Raw genomic sequence first — 17044 nt, 5'->3', positions numbered from 1 at the left:
CTTGTCCAAACTTCAATAGTGAATCTAACCAGGCATCTGGGTCTTCCTGTGAGTTTGCAAGAAATACAAGGGAGAGGAAAATGCTAAATGCTGTAATCAGCAAAATCTAGAACACAGGAAACTTCTAGGATACAATGACAGTTTCTTCATCAAATATATTCCAAGGGGAAACAAGAGGAGAAGTCTATACATTAAAAGAAATTTTTAAAAGACATATCAACCAACTGCACTTTATGGACCTTGTTTAGATATGGATGCAAACAAAAATTATTTGTAGGCAATTTGGAAAATAGAAACACTGGCAGGATATTTTGAGATTAAGGTTTATCATTAGCTATTTTAGATGTGATGATAGTATATGGTTATGGGTTTTTTTATTACTTGTTTTTAAGGATTTTTTGTTTGTTTTGTGTTGTTTCAATTTTTTATTTAAATTCTAGTTAGTTAACATATAGTGTAATATTGGTTTCAGGAGTAGAAGGTTATGGTTTTTTCAAAGAACTAATATTTTAGAAATACATTTGAAAATATTTATAGATAAACTGACATAAAATGTGAGATTTGTTTCAAATCAATCCAGTTTGGGGGTGGGAAAAGCAGGAGTATATTAACAGACTGAGTTTGGCTGTGAGTTGATCATTGTTGAAGGTGGTGATGCAAATATTAGATTCATTTTACCATTCCCTCTACTCTTATATATTTTAAAATTTTTCGTAATTATTTCAGAATTGTAACTGAAAATTGTCATGTACAAACACTAAATAAACAATATATAGAATGATATGTGTGGTATGATTGCAATTATGTTTACACACATTTAAAAACTTGAAAGGTAATATGCAAAAATCAAAACAGCTATATTTAATCATGACCATATGGGTGATTTTTTCAAAGAGTTTTCTTTCATATTATGGACACATCATCTTTTCAGAAACAAAAGAGGATCACTTTTTAGCCGAAGTTCACTCCCGTGTAACAGTTTAGGAAGCTCAGGGCTCAGGCACGCGGCTGGCCCTTCAGCTGTGTGCTGTGGTCCCTGATGCAGCTAGAGAGACAGAGCAGCTCTAGGAGGAAACCCCTTGCCCAGCCAGGCTCTTACTGTTTTTATTTTTAAATCTCAAGTCTGCTGGACCCCAGCCTGACAGTAGCACATCCCAGTCAGGGCCTCTAACACCGAGCAGGTGAACGTGATCCCACATCACCTTTCAATCTGGGACAGGAACTTGGTTTCAAAGATGCCCCTAGTCCGGAGACGCTCTGAAATCTGCCCGCGGAAGAGGAGACCCTGCTTGGTCAGGTCAATCAGGATCTGCCGCACAATCTCCCCCAGGTACATCCCACTGGTCATTTTCTCGTATCTGTTTGGAGAATAGGGATAAGGTTGATACAAGCAGGAAAATCAGCACTGGTGAGTGGTTCACAAAAGGACCTTGAGTCTGGGTATGGATGGTATACCATTGGCATCCAACAACTGCCTGGTTTGGAGTGGTTCAGAGTGGGTAGTAGGCCCAGAGAAATGCAATGCAGAAGGCTGCACACTATGGGACAGCCAGTCTTTGGAGCCCGTTGATCGGGAAGAAGCCAGGTCCCAGCGATGCCCCGTACTGGACGCAGGAGTGAGCACAGTGAGCCATCATTCATAAAACAGAGAACTTGATCTCACAAGAGTGTCGGGAGGCCAGCATCTGGTACACAGCGGGCACTGAGCAAAAGCGAGTCCCTTTCCAGGTCCCAAAGCCAGTTCTCCTTGGCTTTGTATTATAAATCTGGTTTACTAGATTCCCCTTGGCTTTGTAATTGAAGAAATCTGTTCCATTAGAGATGCTGCTTCATGAAATACTCTACTTAAACCGCACACACCAGGGGTTCTTTAAGCATGTTGGAAGGGAGCCAAGCCCTTTCTACCAGGCTGTGAGCTCCACGAGGGAAGGAGCAAGAGGAAAAGGGACTTTGTAACCAGCAGGCACTGACCAGGCACTGTGCACGGGCATGAGAGACAGCGTTACTAACAGTGATGAGGAGCTGGACCACCAAGGCCTGCAGGTCAAGTGGGAAGCTGTGTCTGAGACTTGTGTGCTGGACCTGTATTCACTTTACTGCTCAGGACCTCAGCAGTCTAAGGAACCAATACTCAAATAATAGTGACAGCGAAGCAAACTCAAATGTGTTGCCCCCTTAAACTCTCACTCTAAAAATGTGAGCCTCCAATGGATTCAGACACAAAACTAAGTCAGAAGGCACTTACCCCTTGAGAAGAGCCATGATACTCGAATGCCCCAACTTGGGATTCAGAGATAAGGTCCCTTCTTTTTGGAGCAACCCCTGGTTCAGCTGGGCTTCCCACAACTCACCTTCCTTCCAGCTATGAAGGCTAGTGCCGAAGGAAGACCAAGGACCATTAAGGCTGGTCCTGGCCTTGCCCAGGTATCTTCCTGTACAGGATTGTTGGTTCCACAGTTACCAAGGCATCTGTGGCCCACATATCCCATTACATTTCCTATCTGTTCAACTTCGCCACTGGGATATCATCATCATGATAAATCTATATTTTCATCTTATTTTATATACTAAGACACTGAGTTTCATTGTGACAAAGACCATATGGCCTGATAGTAAAGCATTTACAATCTGGTCCTTTAAAGAAAAAGTTTGCTAACACCTGCTGTTCTGGATGGGCCTGAGTTAATTATCAATTCCTAGCATGCTAACTCTATCTCTACCTACCCCTTTCTCTTTGACTCAAGAAGCTAGATGAGAACACAAGTGAAAATGTACTCAATTTTTTTTTTAAGAATCATTCATTGATTTCAGTATTTTTAGTAATATGGCTGGTAATTAGAATCTACCTCCCCAGTGACTGTGACCCATGATGGGACATGACATCATGGTTGAGAACCAGTACTCCCATCCACCACCTGCTCGCACTTCCCCACCCCCAGAACAACAGAGGTCACCAACCTGGTAGCCAGACCTTGAAAGGCTGAGGATGTTGACCTCTAAACTGGATCTACTAGAAGCCCATCCCGAAAGGGCCCACTAAGTCAGCATGCCCCTGCTCTATGACACTTGGCCCACACTGAATGAACTTGGTGACCATGTCTAAATCACTTCCAAAGCCACCACTGGACCTTATGGTACCTTATGGTGATTAGAAAAAGCCACCCCTTCTTTCTACTTCTTGGAAACTTGTCCTGTATTTTGCTTTTGTTCCAATAAGACACTTCACTGACCTCTGATGTGGACTAATAATAAAAATACAAAGCTATAGCAGCTATGATATGAATATAGTACCCCCCCGATCTGATAAAGTCATACACTGCACAACCACATAAATATACACATCCACCCTCCTCACCTCTGTTTGCCAGGGTTCAAGGACCCCTCATCCACCTTCTTGTCATATCGGGTCCGGATGTCATCTATGCAGCCGTTATCTCCAAATGCTCCCCACTCTGTGTTAATGCACATCTTCCCTTCGTCCCCTTCCACCAGTTCAATGTTCCTCATCTCCTCCATGTAGCACATGTTGCTGCCTGTTCCTAAAAGGAAGCATGGAGGGACTTTAGACTTCAAAAACCTCACCAGGTCCTAAAGAGGCAGAGGGGGGCAGCGGAGAGAAATTTAGGCTTGAAGTCAGGTATGACTGGGTGTGAATTCCAGCTTTACACTCATAACTAGGGGACCATAGACAAGTATCTCATCTTTTAGAGGTCCAATTTCTTCATCTGTAAAAAGGAAATAATACCTGCCTTATAGGCTTGTTCTAAAGAAAACAGTGAGATGCTTCCTCCACATAGTAAGTGGTGCCTGAGAGAACACCATCCTCCCCCTCCTCGTCACCACCATCACATTATATCACCATCACATTACATCCTCATCCTCACCATTACTGTTAAGCTATAGGTACACAAGATGGGCTCCCAAGTAGTCACAGTTAGCAACCAGAGCTAGAAGGGACCATGAGGAATTATCTAGTCTTGGAGAGGTAAACATTGATATCTGTAGGCCACTTTCTTTCTCCTTTGCCCCTGACCTGGTCTCAGAACTATTCTCAGTGCAACAGTCCGGGCAACTATTATATGCAATCAAATAAATCTCACCCCTTTGCCCTCCTAATCCTAGCCCCCGCCCCAACAGATGAGGAAACTCAAGCCCAGGCAGAGTAAGTAACCTGTCCATTGTCACAAAGCAGGTAAGAGCTACAGTGAGATGAAACCTCTTAGTTGGCATTGGAGGTGTCTCACTATATCCCCATCTCCTTGTTCTATCCCCTGCTCACCATCGGGAAGCCCAGACAGCCAACTGGAACAACTTTCCCAGATTCCGTCATTACTAACCTGTGCCTGTCCCTTGGAATGCTCATCTCCATCTTCACCTGTTCAAATCCTACCCATCCCCTCACCAATTAGAGAGTCAGCCCCCTGAAATCCACCCTTGCCCTTAATCACTGCCAGAATTCTCCCCAAAGCCCCTTAAATGCCTATATCATGTGCCAGGCCACTCCCTTCCCTTCTAGGTTTCTTTCCAACTCTCCCCCATCCTGCACATCCACAGCCAGAAGAGGTCAGTTAACAGAGGAGGTGTACATTGGAGCTGATGAAAATCAGCCCCAAAACAACAGTGGTCTCTTTCCAGTCTGAATAATCTACCCCAAGGCCCTAATTTGAAAACCCCTCTTTCTACGCTATTCCCCTTCCTCAACAAAAGGACAACGTTGGCTTAGGACCCTTAAGGAGAAAGATATGAAGTAAAAATTTAGAAATTAGGAGACCTGGAATCCTAATCTTAACTTAATCTCTGCGTTGGACAAAGCTGGCTTTAGAAGCTCTGTGTAATGGAACAATGCTCCACCCAACCCCACCCCCACCCCCAGCCCCACACTATGTGAAAAGGAAACCACCAAAAGATCAGACAGGAGTAGGCTAATGGGACATGCCTGACCACTTACCTGCAATCAGGCCAATCTCACAATTAGGATCTTCATAGCCACAGGTCATCATTGTCCCCACTGTGTCATTTACAACTGCAACTATGTCCAGGTCAAACTCCTGCAAAGGGAGTAGCCATACTATAAGTAGGATGTGCACGCCAAACAGGCTCAGGAGGGGCATATCAGCCCAAGGGGGGCAGAGACCAGAGCCATAGGAATGGGCACAGGATGGCAGAGCAAAGGGCCCTGGGAGAAGGTGCAAGGTTGGGCATGAGCCTCAACACCATAACATACATTTCTCCTCTTGATGGCTTCCCTGAGCATGTCCACCATGTCTTCCCCTTCACAATCAGTGGCCTTGAAGCCTTTGGTCCACTCAATGAGTGTTCCCTGAAAGAAAGGAGAAATTTATTTGAGCAATAGTTTGCTGGGACCACTACCCTACCTCAACATCAAAGAGATGCAAAGTGCTATGGTCGGCTGCTAGTCACTGTCTATGTCTATGTCTAATTCAGCCAAGGACAGATTAAGATGTGATGAAAGATAAAAGCTACAACACGTCCATCAAAGCACGGTTCCACAATGAAAAACTAGAGGCAGCCTATCGTTCCAATGATATAGATCTATTATCTTGTGCATCGATATAGGAAATGTTTAAACAGTTATAAAAAATCAGGCTGTCAGAGAACATTGACTCTTAGAGAAAGATGTTCACCATACACGGTAAAGTGAACACAAATTAAACAAATACATTATTCTTTTAAAAACCACACAGACACACGCACACGTGCACACACACATACACACACACTCATATGTAGAAAAAGGTGTGCAACAATGTCCACACCAGGAAGTTGACAGGGTTCTTTCTGGGTGCAAGATTATGGGTGCCTTTTAGTCTTTCCCTTTTGTGTTTCCATATTTTCTAGTTTTCCCAAAGTTCACATGTATAATTTTTATAATACTGAGAAAAAGTATTTTTCATTCTTTTTAAAAGAAAGCCCAAGATTATATTCTTAGCCGGAGGCAGGAGTTAGTCTAGCCTCAGAATCCACAGCCTAGGGCTGCGGGTGGGGTGAGGGCTGGTCACGCTGGGGCGTCTAGGCTCGGAGAGCTCCTGGGATAGGGGAGGGGGCTAGCAGCTCTGATGGCAGTGCCCCCACCCCCGTGGGCTAGATGGCCATCTCACCCTGGGGCCCTCGGCCTTGGTCTCCCTCCTTCTCTCCACAGTCCTTGGGAGGTTCGGCTCCCTCGTTCCTTCCCTGGTGGATGTATGTAGAACATCAGAGATTCACCCCCAGTTGAAAATCTTTCGTCTTAGTTGCAATTACACAAAAATAGTATTTTTTGAAAGTCTTTCTTTTTGCTCCCTAGCCACTGTGGCTTTGCTCCCAGCTGTCCGTTTGTCTCCCCCTCCCTCTTAACTGTGTATCCATGAATCTGTCAGAACCCCTGGGAGAGGCCTAGAGACCCGGTGTCCTGGTCAGGAGGAGCGGCTGTGCCTGGGCATGCACTGATCATTCAGGACTGTGGACAGCGGCACACGGCTGTCTGAATGGCGTGTTAATTTTTAATGGCAGCAGTCATACAGCGATATGTCGCCCTTGTAAAAAATTAAAGTGTTACTGATAAGGACAAAGTCCCCTTTAACTTACCATCCCCCCAGTCTGAGAGGTAACCTCTACTATCAGGCTGATAGGACTCCCTCCAGACCCTTCTCTCTCCATTTACATGTATTTTAAAATAAATTCACACTGTGTGTGGACTACTGTAATTTGGTTTTCCCACTTAATAATGTATCTTCTAGACCTTTCCGGGTCAGTTAATATGGATCTGCCCCCTCCCTTCACGGAGTGGAATATTCCTCAAATATAACTGCATAGAAATAAAAAATACCTATGAAATAAGTACTATTTTATCCCCGTTTTTCAAATGAGGAAACGAAGGTCCAGAGGGGTTAAATAATTTGCCTCCAGTCACACAGTCAGTAAGTGGAGAAGCCAAGATTCCATGACCTTCCAGACCCAGGCTCTTAACCACCGCGTTCACTCTGCTGCCTCCAGTCAGGTGGGCGATGTCCGTGAGGCACTTAAAACAGTGTCCGGCACCGAGCATGCACTATGCATGTGCCTGGTAAATGCAGATCAGGTAAGTAATTCCTTATGATTGCTCTGCCAGAGTTTCTTTAGCCATCCTCCACTGCCATGTGAGCGATTTCTCATGTTTCCTTATTAAAAAGGGGGTGCTATAGTGAACATCCTTGATCACTCCTTCTCGGCGCATGTTTGAGAAATGGAATCCTAAGAACTGGATCTTCTGGCTCTTAGCATTCTGGCATTTTTAATTTTAAGAGAGCCAGCCGTATGACCAGATAATTCAGCCCTTTGAGCCCCTCTCTCCCCATTCTCTGAATAATAGGGTGGGAAGGAACTGCTTGCATGTGTGCTTCCATGGTGTTCTCAAAGCCCTGAAGAGATCTGTTCCAGTTCTGATTTTGTACTGACCCATCAGATGAGACCTGCGTGGCTTGAGTTTCTCATATGCAAAATGAAATGGGATAAAAAATAGAGTGTAATGCATACAATAAGAATATTATTTCTTGATCTTGGGGTTTTAATTATATATATGTAGGTGTACTCTGTATTATAGCCAAGATGGTTCCAGGACATTGATTCTGGGTCCTGGTTTCCCCAAGGGTAAAGTGCAAGAGCCTGGGCTCTCAGGCCGGTGTCCTGGGTTGGAACCTTCCACCACTGTTTATAGATGTGGCAACTTGGACAACTGACTCAACTTCTCCGTGCCTCTGTTTTTCTTAACTACAACGTGGCAATTAAAGATAGTGTGTAACCAGTCAGAATGGCTAAAATTAACAAGTCAGGAAACGACAGATGTTGGCGGGGATGCGGAGAAAGGGGAACCCTCCTCCACTGTTGGTGGGAATGCAAGCTGGTGCAGCCACTCTGGAAAACTGTATGGAGGTTCCTCAAAAAGTTGAAAATAGAGCTACCATATGATCCAGCAATTGCACTACTGGGTATTTACCCCAAAGATACAAAAGTAGGGATCCGAAGGGGTACGTGCACCCCGATGTTTATAGCAGCAATGTCCACAATAGCCAAACTGTGGAAAGAGCCAAGATGTCCATCGACAGATGAATGGATAAAGAAGATGTGGTATATATATACAATGGAATATTATGCAGCCATCAAAAGGAATGAGATCTTGCCATTTGCAACGACGTGGATGGAACTGGAGGGTATTATGTTGAGTGAAATAAGTCAAAAAGAGAAAGACATGTATCATATGATCTCACTGATATGAGGAATTCTTAATCGCAGGAAACAAACTGAGTGTTGTTGGAGTGGGGGGTGGGGTGGGAGGGATGGGGTGACTGGGTGATAGACACTGGGGAGGGTATGTGCTCTGGTAAGGGCTGTGAATTGTGCAAGACTGTTGAATCTCAGATCTGTACCTCTGAAACAAATAATGCAATATATGTTAAGAAAAAAAAAAGAAGAAGAAGAAGGTAGCGGGAGGGGAGGAATGAAGTGGGGGAAATCGGAGGGGTAAACGAACCATGAGAGACGATGGACTCTGAAAAACAAACGGGGTTCTAGAGGGGAGGGGGGTGGGAGGATGGGTTAGCCTGGTGGTGGGTATTGAGGAGGGCACATTCTGCATGGAGCACTGGGTGTTGTGCACAAACAATGAATCATGGAACACTTCATCTAAAACTAATGATGTGATGTATGGGGATTAACATAAGAATAATAAAAAAAAAGATAGTGTGTATACATACAATGAGCTATTTCATAGAGCTCATTCATATATATATGAATATACTCATAGAAAATATTAAATGGTTCAAATGCTTAGTTATGTTTCCCCAGCTGCCCTGAACCTGAGACCCTTAAATTAGGCAACAAACAGTGACCCAGAGGTACTGCAAGTTTCCTCTGGTGGACAGCGCACCGGGCTGTCTGGAAGGCTGTTGGGCTGTCTTACCTTGTCGATGCTCGTCTGCCTGCAGGGAAATGAGAACGTGAAGCCCAAAGGCAGCTGGGCTCCCTTGAGGCCCATGTAGTCCAGGAAGTCAGCAATGCACTGCACAATGTGGTCGAACAACTGCAGAGAGAGAGCAGCAGTCATCCCAGGCCCGCAGCGATACGGGGGGCAGGCGGCACCTCGGGCACAGAACTCCCCCGCCCCTCCTGTACCTCCTCGCCGGTGCCCTGCATGATCTCCAAGGGGATGGCAAAGATCTTGTTGTACATTCGCACCGACCTCCGTCCACTTCTGATCTTTACCAGGAGGACTCGAAAGTTGGTCCCCCCCAGATCCAGAGCAAGGAACTTCCCTTTCTCTGTGGTGGAGAAAGTGGGAGCTGCATTCCACCAGCATGCACAGAGCAGGGGCTCATGTGGAGGCACTGAGAGGGAGAGGAGCCGCCAACACAGAGCAGACTCAGAGCCTTCTCCCTTGGGGCTCCCGAGCCAGAGGAGCGTGGGTCACCCAGCACAGCATCCCAATGCTGGACGGGCACTTGGAGCCTGTCTGAGGCCAGCCTGCTTTTCTTGGTATCTGGTAAAGGCTATGTATGATACTTAAGCTCAAGGAGCCTCTGAAGATGAATCCAAGTCAGGCTACACTGACCGCAGTGAAACCTGGAGGATGTTTCCATCTTATCTCTATGGCCCACAGGAATTATTCACCATGAGCATGAAATGATTCTTCCTGCCCCATGCTCCTCCCATTTGTGGATTCCCACACCTGCTCCTGACTCATAAGAAGCCATGTCGAGGCTGATGCCCCCCACTATCATCCAAGGCCACCCCAATAGTATCTCTCATTTCTCTGACATAGCAGAGCATCAGAGTCTGTCCTGTATGATCTTTCACCTTGCCCTCTGCCTCTCTCACTCTGTTCTGTCCATAGTGGCTATTCTGCTGTTTCTTGAATTTGCCAAAGACATCACTCCCAGCCAGCTCTCTAATCCCTTCTCCTGCTCTATTTTTCTTTGTAGCACCTGCTGCTACATGGCCTCATATGGCATTTATTGTCTGCCAGCCCAACAGAATGTAAGCTCCACAAGGGTGGGGATTGTGTTTTACTCCCTGCGCTATCACCCTGCCTGGACCAGAGCTTGACATATTGTAGATGCTTAATGGAACTTTGAAAAATGAAGGCAGGGGCACCTGGGTGGCTCAGTCGGTTAAGCATCTGCCTTCAGCTCAGGTCATGATCACGGAGTCCTGGAATTGAGCTCCATGTCAGTCTCTCTGCTCAGCAGGGAGTCTGTCTCTCCCTCTGCTCCTCACCCTGGTCTCGTGCTCTCTCTCACTCTCTCTCTCAAATAAATAAATAAAATATTTTTAAAAAATTAAAATTAAAAAATGAAGGCAGAAGGATGAAAGGAATGAAAGAATAAACACTTGAACAGTGTCTTTTACTGCTCTTAGTTTCTTTCCCATGTAGACTCGAAGGATATTGGCTCTGGAAAAGATCTCTGTTGTTGAGAGACCCCAAGTGCGGCTGTGCGACCTTGAGTATGTCATCTGACCTCTCTGAGTCTCAGTTTTGGCAGCAATAAAATGGGAATCATTTTTTCTTTGTGTAACATACAAAGTGGTTGTGAGGATGAGATGAAATTAAAGATTCCAAAACAAATTACAAGATATAAAGCATTTTACAAAGGTCATTATTTCCAGGTGAGGCTCTTGAGGTTCAAAGAGGTGAAGTCACTCGCTTAAAGACCTGACCCCTCTTGGCTGAGCACAGGGAAGAATCAAGGATCAGAAAAGTTAGGGGCAGAAAACAATGAGAGCAGAGAGGAAGAGCCAAGCGCCAGGAGAAGAGAGAGAGGGAAGCAGGCAGGAGACAAGCCAGACGAGTCCAAGTATCCAGATGGCAGCTCCGGGGGACAACACCTGGGTCTTCTGTTTGCCAGCAGCATGGGGTACACGGCATGTTCTCAACTACGCAGGCACGCACATATAACCTCACTTAGGTATTCTTCCATTGCAAATGCCTGGGATCCACCAAGGCAAACAGATTTGGAAGGAGTACTGACCTCCTACCTTACTCCCCCTCCCTCCATTACAGAAATGAATCCAAGGCTTTTAAAACTAAAAACCTGGGGTGCCTCTGTGGCTCAGTCAGTGAAGCATCTGCCTTTGGCTCAGGTCATGATCCCGGGGTCCTGGGATCAAGCCCTGAGTCGGGCTCCCTGCTCGGCGGGAAGTCAGCTTCTCTCTCTCCCTCTCCTTCTCCCCCTGCTCGTGCTCTCTATTTCTCTCTCTCTCTCTCAAAGAAATAAATAAAATCTTCTTTTAAAAAATTAAAAAAATAAAATAAAACTAAAAGCCTAACTGGATTGAAGGAGTTTTGATGGGAACTCTGGGCGCGGCCCACCTGTGCCATCCGGCATCCCGCAGACGTAGGTGGGCAGCATCTTGACTGTGGCCATCAGGTGGGTGTCCTTTTTCAGCCCATACTCAAACTCAGTCCTCATCTTGCTCTGCACATCCATAAGCTGCTCTCGAGTCAGCCGGAACAAAGCCAGCACCTCATCGATCTGCTTCCGTTGGGCCTGCACACGGGAGGCCACCGCGGTCACCATGGCAGCCCCCTTGGCGCTGCCACTCTCGGACAAGAGGAAGCGGACGTCACAGTTCGGGACCAGTCTCCTCACCACCTTGTGCAGGCGTTTCGGGTATCTGAAGCAGGGGCGATGGCAAAATATGTAACAATCATAAAGGCCCAGGCCTGGACCATGGGAACAGACGCAGGTATAGCAGTGGAATGGGGGTCCTGAGGAGCCTTGCTGGGCTGGGTTTACCCCTTTAGTTGCCGGATGATGATGGGGCAAGGGGCTGACTGGGGGAGGGACTAGGCCAGCTAGGGTAGTGGAAGGGACACTTGGAGGATCAAAGAAGTGGTTATTTTATCACTAATATTTCCATCAGTAGGGCACGTCCACACATAATGTATTGACTGAGCATCATCTGCGTCCAAAGGGGAAGGGTCCTTTCCCCAGCTCTTTTCATTGTGTACCTGCCTGACTCCCAACACCACCTCTATTAGCTGGAGGGGCTCTCCCACTCCCTCCTTCTGGGAAATTCTCATTTCCCTGCATTTTCCTACCAGTATCCTTCCTGCAAACTTGGCAACCTCTGCCCTTCAGATTTTTCCCCATCTGTAACTGAGTGTATTTTACTTTCCAATATTAGCAGGTATTCAATAGTAATAGACAGATAGCTGGAGGGATAGATGGACAGATGGATAAATACCTGGATGGATGCCCTTCTAGTCAGGCAACTGGGCTTAGCAGAATATCTCTTTAAGAATGATCCCCCCAAATAACCCAGCCAGCTAGATGAATACGGTCTCTCTTTGCCCTGTAAACTCAGCACGGAGAGGAGATGGTTGGTTCCAGCCATACAGAGAAGCAGCGGAGTTTGGAGAGAATGCTAGGTCTCTGTCCTGGGGAGACTCGCTGGCGGGGGGTGTGCGCCCCAGGCAGCACTCACTGAGGGTGTATCTTGTAGACCGTGCCATCCATGCCCACCGTGGTCCTGAGCCGCGCCAGCTTCTTGTTCTCCCGGAGCCGTGTCAGGATGGCTGCCAGGGCTGCTGCACAGAGGTTGGCTGAACGGAAGGAAACAATGGTGCAGACATGCTGGACCGCGATGCAGTCGGCCTCCGAAGGCTCCAGGCCCAGATCTGTCAGGATCTCTCTTGTATTGGCAAGGCCTTCCTTATACCTGGCCAGGGGACAGGAATGAGAGGGTCACGTTTCTCCATCCCATGGAAGTTCCCTCAGAGAACCAGCTTTCCCACCTCTCAGGATTGTGAAAATAAATAAGCTGACACATCGTGATATAATAATGAAAACTGTATCAAAATCATCATAGCAGCCACCGTTTACTGAACACTCACTATGTGCCAGGCACTCGTCTGAAGATTTGACAGGCATAGAGCGGGTTACTTGTCCACACTTACATAGCTAGGAAGTGCAAGGGTCAGGATTTGAACTCAGGCAGTTAGATCATAGAACCCACCCTTTTAACCACCCTTTTAACTTCCACAGAAACTCAGTCCCTGCCATGCTCTGCACAAACAGATTCTAGGAGTCAGATGTCACTCTGCTGAGCTCAGAATCTAAACTCATTACAAAGCTCAGGGCAATGCCAGGGTTTCTAAGCCAGAGGAACAGGACCCTGAGTGGACTGGAGCCAGCTGCCTTCACCAGCCATCTCCCCATTGCAGGGACCTCTGTGTGAGGCCTCAAATCACCAAAGCCAAGGCCAGTCCCCAACAGTACCAGGTAGAGAAGCCTCTTGCTAGAGCAGGAGTTCGTAACTTAGATTCCATGCATGGGCTTTAATGGGTCAAGGTTGTCCTAATATCGTAAGGAATATTGAGTACAAACACGCATTTTTGTGGTAAAGGGTCCAGAACTTGAATTAGATCCTCAAAGGGGTCTGGGACCCTAAAAAAGCTTTAAGTCACCACTTTGGGGAGAAGGAAGGCAGCAAAATATAAGAAAGGAGTAGATCTCCAACTGCGGACTCCCTGGCCAATGAAACCAACAAGAAGCCGCATCAGAGTCACGGAAGGCATTGCTAACCCACCCAAACCTGGGCCCAGGTCTGAAGCTGTCCTGGTGAAGATCGGGATGGATCTGGTTCCTTCTGCTGTGCCACTACCATGAGCATACCACGCCTTGGCTACCCACCCTAACTCTCTGCGGACTCAAGGTGAAGGGACCCAGCCAGCAGCTTACTTCTCCATGGCAGCCACGTGCCGTGTTTCAATCTTGCCCTTAGTGTGGAGAGCAGAAGACTTCTCACCGCTGAACAGGAGACCTGCCTTGGCCATCTTCAGCAAGATGATCCTGACAAGTTCGCCCAGGTACAGGCCGCTGATCATCTTCTCAAACCTATGATTTAGTGAACAGATCAGTAACAGCTATGGTTATGGTTATGTAGCACCCTTTCCCTATGCCCACAAGCCATGGCCCATCGTCAGGACCATGAGCAATGGAAGGACAACTCCATGGCTCAGGGGGCCTCAGGCCCCATCCCAGCCTGGGGTGCCTTTGGGAGCTCACTTATCTCCTCTGGGCTACACTCCCCTCACCTATAAAAAGAGAGAACTATACTAGAGGAGATCTAAGATTCCGTCCTGCTCATGAAGTGCTTGAATCCAAGAATTTTTATCACAAATCACCCCTGGCCATGGGGGTAGCATTCTCATATTAGGCATAGGAATCTCGAACTCAGGAAATTCAGGTGATCCCAAGATTGCCAACCATGGCGTGACAAATCCAAATTTCAGATGCTTCCAATGCCTACACCATGCTTCTGGCCAAGAGAGAAAGATGCTGTATCTGGGAGTTGGGCTTGAGAGGCTCTACAGCCCCAGAGAGGTTCTATAATAGTATAGATGAAATATCCCTGCTACCTACACCTCAACTCTGAATCTGCATCCGACAAGCAATGACTAACTGTTTCCCAGGCAAACAACTAAATATAATTTTTATTCTCCAAACATAATAGGGCACAAAATCAAGGACAACCTGTTTTCTAACCAACTTAATCTATTTCATTAGAAAAAGTCATAGAACATCGCAGAAACAGAATACAGTCAAAAGAAATCCAGGTTGGGTTTGGGGAAATGAAGTTCATTTTAAGTGAAATGGAGAGAGTGAGGGTGATAAGGTCCAAAAAAATGGTCCTACTTTCTTGGGCCATGACTGCTCTGTGTCACCAGTGAAATGGGTGTGTGCCTGGGGGAGCAGTTATGTCCAAAGCAAAAATTTGCTTTCTGGGTATGCAGTGCTAGTGTTTGAATGGTTTCTAGGAGGTACTTTAAATATTCATTCACCAGAGCTTCTTGGAAAATTGGCCAGGACTAGCAAAATGCACAAGGAGTCTGGAACATTTACTGGGCCAGAAAATAAGGAAGTCTGTAAAGAGTGATGTGAACACATCGAAAGGACACAGGGACCAGCTTGAAGGGGCTTCCATTGGCCAAATGTGAAAATATTTGAGCATCAAAATAAATAATGATAGGAAGAAATGATACCCCATTAAATAAAAGAAAGAATCCCTGTGTTCCTATGAGGATAAACAGATCAATGGAAGAGATAGGAAAGCCATGATTTACAGGAGGTTCACAATGAATAAACATGATGGATTTAGAAATTTGTTAATGGATGCTCAAAATAAAGAGTGAAAGTTTAATGGGAAAGGGGATATTTCCATAGTCACAAAGTATCTCTTCACCAGATACGTATTCACAACAGAAGGAATAATAACAACCTTCTGGGAGAGAAACCTGTTGCGCAGTTCCTTGGCCAAGTGATCTGAGGGAGCATCTCAAGTAGTGAACAAACATCGAGGGCCTCCAGATACGATGCACTGAGGAGGACACACATCCCTTCTGTGATAGTTCTGCCAAAAACACACACCTGAATCTACTCATGAGGAAACGGTGGACAGTTGAGGGACATTCTGTATAATAAACGGCTTGTATGAAAAACAAAGAGATACTACAGAGGCTTTCCAGGCTCAAAGAGAAAGGCCACAAGATATCATGTGTGATCCTGAACTGAGCCTGGACCAGGACCATTCTTTTTTTCTTTTTTTATAAAGGACATTAATGGGGCAGCTAGTGAATTTTGAGTAAGGTCTGTAAATTAAATATTAGAACCAATTAAGTGTTAATTTCCTAATTTTGATAATTATACTTTGGTTATATGACAGAATATACTTGTTTGCAGATAATACACTTTGAAGTATTTACTTCAAAGGGATATTATGTTTGTAATTTAGTCTCAAATGATTCAGAAAAGTAATTTTATTCAGACATTTTGTGTATATGTGTATGTATATACATAAACACAGAAACAGAGAGAGAATATTAGTATTTAAGGAATCTAGGTGAAGGGGAATTTTGTACCACTTTTGTAACTTTTCTGTAAGCCTGAAATTATTTAAATTTTTTAAATGCCTTTTCATTCAACAAAAACTTAATGAACTACAATAATGTGTAAGACACTGCGCATAGAAAGGAAAGAAAAATCAGATGTGCAGCTCTGAGGGCTCAGCATGCAGGCAGAGCTGAGGCAGACCCAGAGACTTCTCCTGGTGAGCATGGAATGAGAGCCGAGAAAGACTCCCCAAGACCTAAGCTAGGAAGGCATCACAGCAGGTGCTGTGATTAGGCCTCTGAGAAAGTGGGGTGGCAGGGAGCACTGGAAACACAAACGAGGAGCTGGCCTGAGTCCTGCTCCCTTGGGCTGCACTGGTTTTGTTCTATTTTTGCTCATCTGAAGGCACCGAGAGGGCAGGACCTGAGTCACCTGGTTCCCAGCTGTATCTCCCCTGCCCCACACATACACGCTCCAGAAATATGGACTGAATTAGAATTGGGGTTATGACCTAGGGGAGATCACTCCATTTCCTTGCCTTCACTTTCACAGGTGCCCGATGAAACTGAAACCCAAGCCTCACCTCATAAACTCCTTGTGACGGGTAACTGGTCACAACTAGAAAGCCTCCCAGGTTCAAGATGTACGTGAGTGACTGGGTATTTACTGATGCCAATGCCCAGATGACAGCACAAGGGGACTCACAGTTGCTTCCCGGGGTTGAGAGAACCAAGGTCCAGCTCCCTGTCGAACTCGGTGCGGATGTCCTCCAGAGCCCCGTCATCCCCGAAGGCCCCCCACTCCGTGTTGATGCACATCCTCCCCTCATCGCCTTCCACCAGGTCAATGTTGCTCATGTCCTCCATGTAACATGCATTGGTGCCAGTGCCTGCACGAGGGATCAGAGCAAATACGCAAAGACCGAAAGGCTTCCAGCTGGGCAAAGACATAGAGAACTCTTAACTGCCTGAGAGCCCTCTGAATGTACCACAAAGTGCTTTTGATCCACTTCCTGGGGCCGGTTCTCACTGAGGGAAGCAGCTTTGGCAAGCCTGGAAGTTCATGAGGAATAAAGCTGACATGCCAAGTCTACACTTCTCAGATGTTAATGGTTTGCTGTCATGAATGGGGTCGATTGTGAAGAAGTCCCTGATGAATATGTATGAAAGCTGACAAAG

The 17044-nt window shown here is 46.1% G+C and overlaps 1 protein-coding gene across 1 annotated transcript in view; it reads right to left on the bottom strand.

Annotated features, from left to right (window-relative positions):
* Window positions 1-17044, bottom strand: part of LOC118018915 (hexokinase HKDC1) — a 43398-nt gene that overhangs the window by 7451 nt on the left and 18903 nt on the right. The window contains exons 7-16 of the mRNA XM_035017709.1: window positions 16572-16755; window positions 13716-13871; window positions 12460-12693; window positions 11342-11646; window positions 9148-9293; window positions 8936-9055; window positions 5225-5320; window positions 4949-5048; window positions 3356-3539; window positions 1203-1358 (exon numbers count right to left, since the gene is read on the bottom strand). Of these exons, the coding sequence (XP_034873600.1) occupies window positions 1203-1358; window positions 3356-3539; window positions 4949-5048; window positions 5225-5320; window positions 8936-9055; window positions 9148-9293; window positions 11342-11646; window positions 12460-12693; window positions 13716-13871; window positions 16572-16755 (1681 nt within the window). The remainder of the gene's footprint in view (window positions 1-1202; window positions 1359-3355; window positions 3540-4948; window positions 5049-5224; window positions 5321-8935; window positions 9056-9147; window positions 9294-11341; window positions 11647-12459; window positions 12694-13715; window positions 13872-16571; window positions 16756-17044) is intronic.

The sequence above is a fragment of the Mirounga leonina genome, unplaced genomic scaffold (genome assembly GCF_011800145.1).
Source record: "Mirounga leonina isolate KUSES-001 unplaced genomic scaffold, KU_Mleo_1.0 Mir_107, whole genome shotgun sequence".
Taxonomy (NCBI): domain Eukaryota; kingdom Metazoa; phylum Chordata; class Mammalia; order Carnivora; family Phocidae; genus Mirounga; species Mirounga leonina.
Note: the sequence above shows the minus strand (reverse complement) of the source record. Positions and strands in the feature narration are given on the sequence as shown.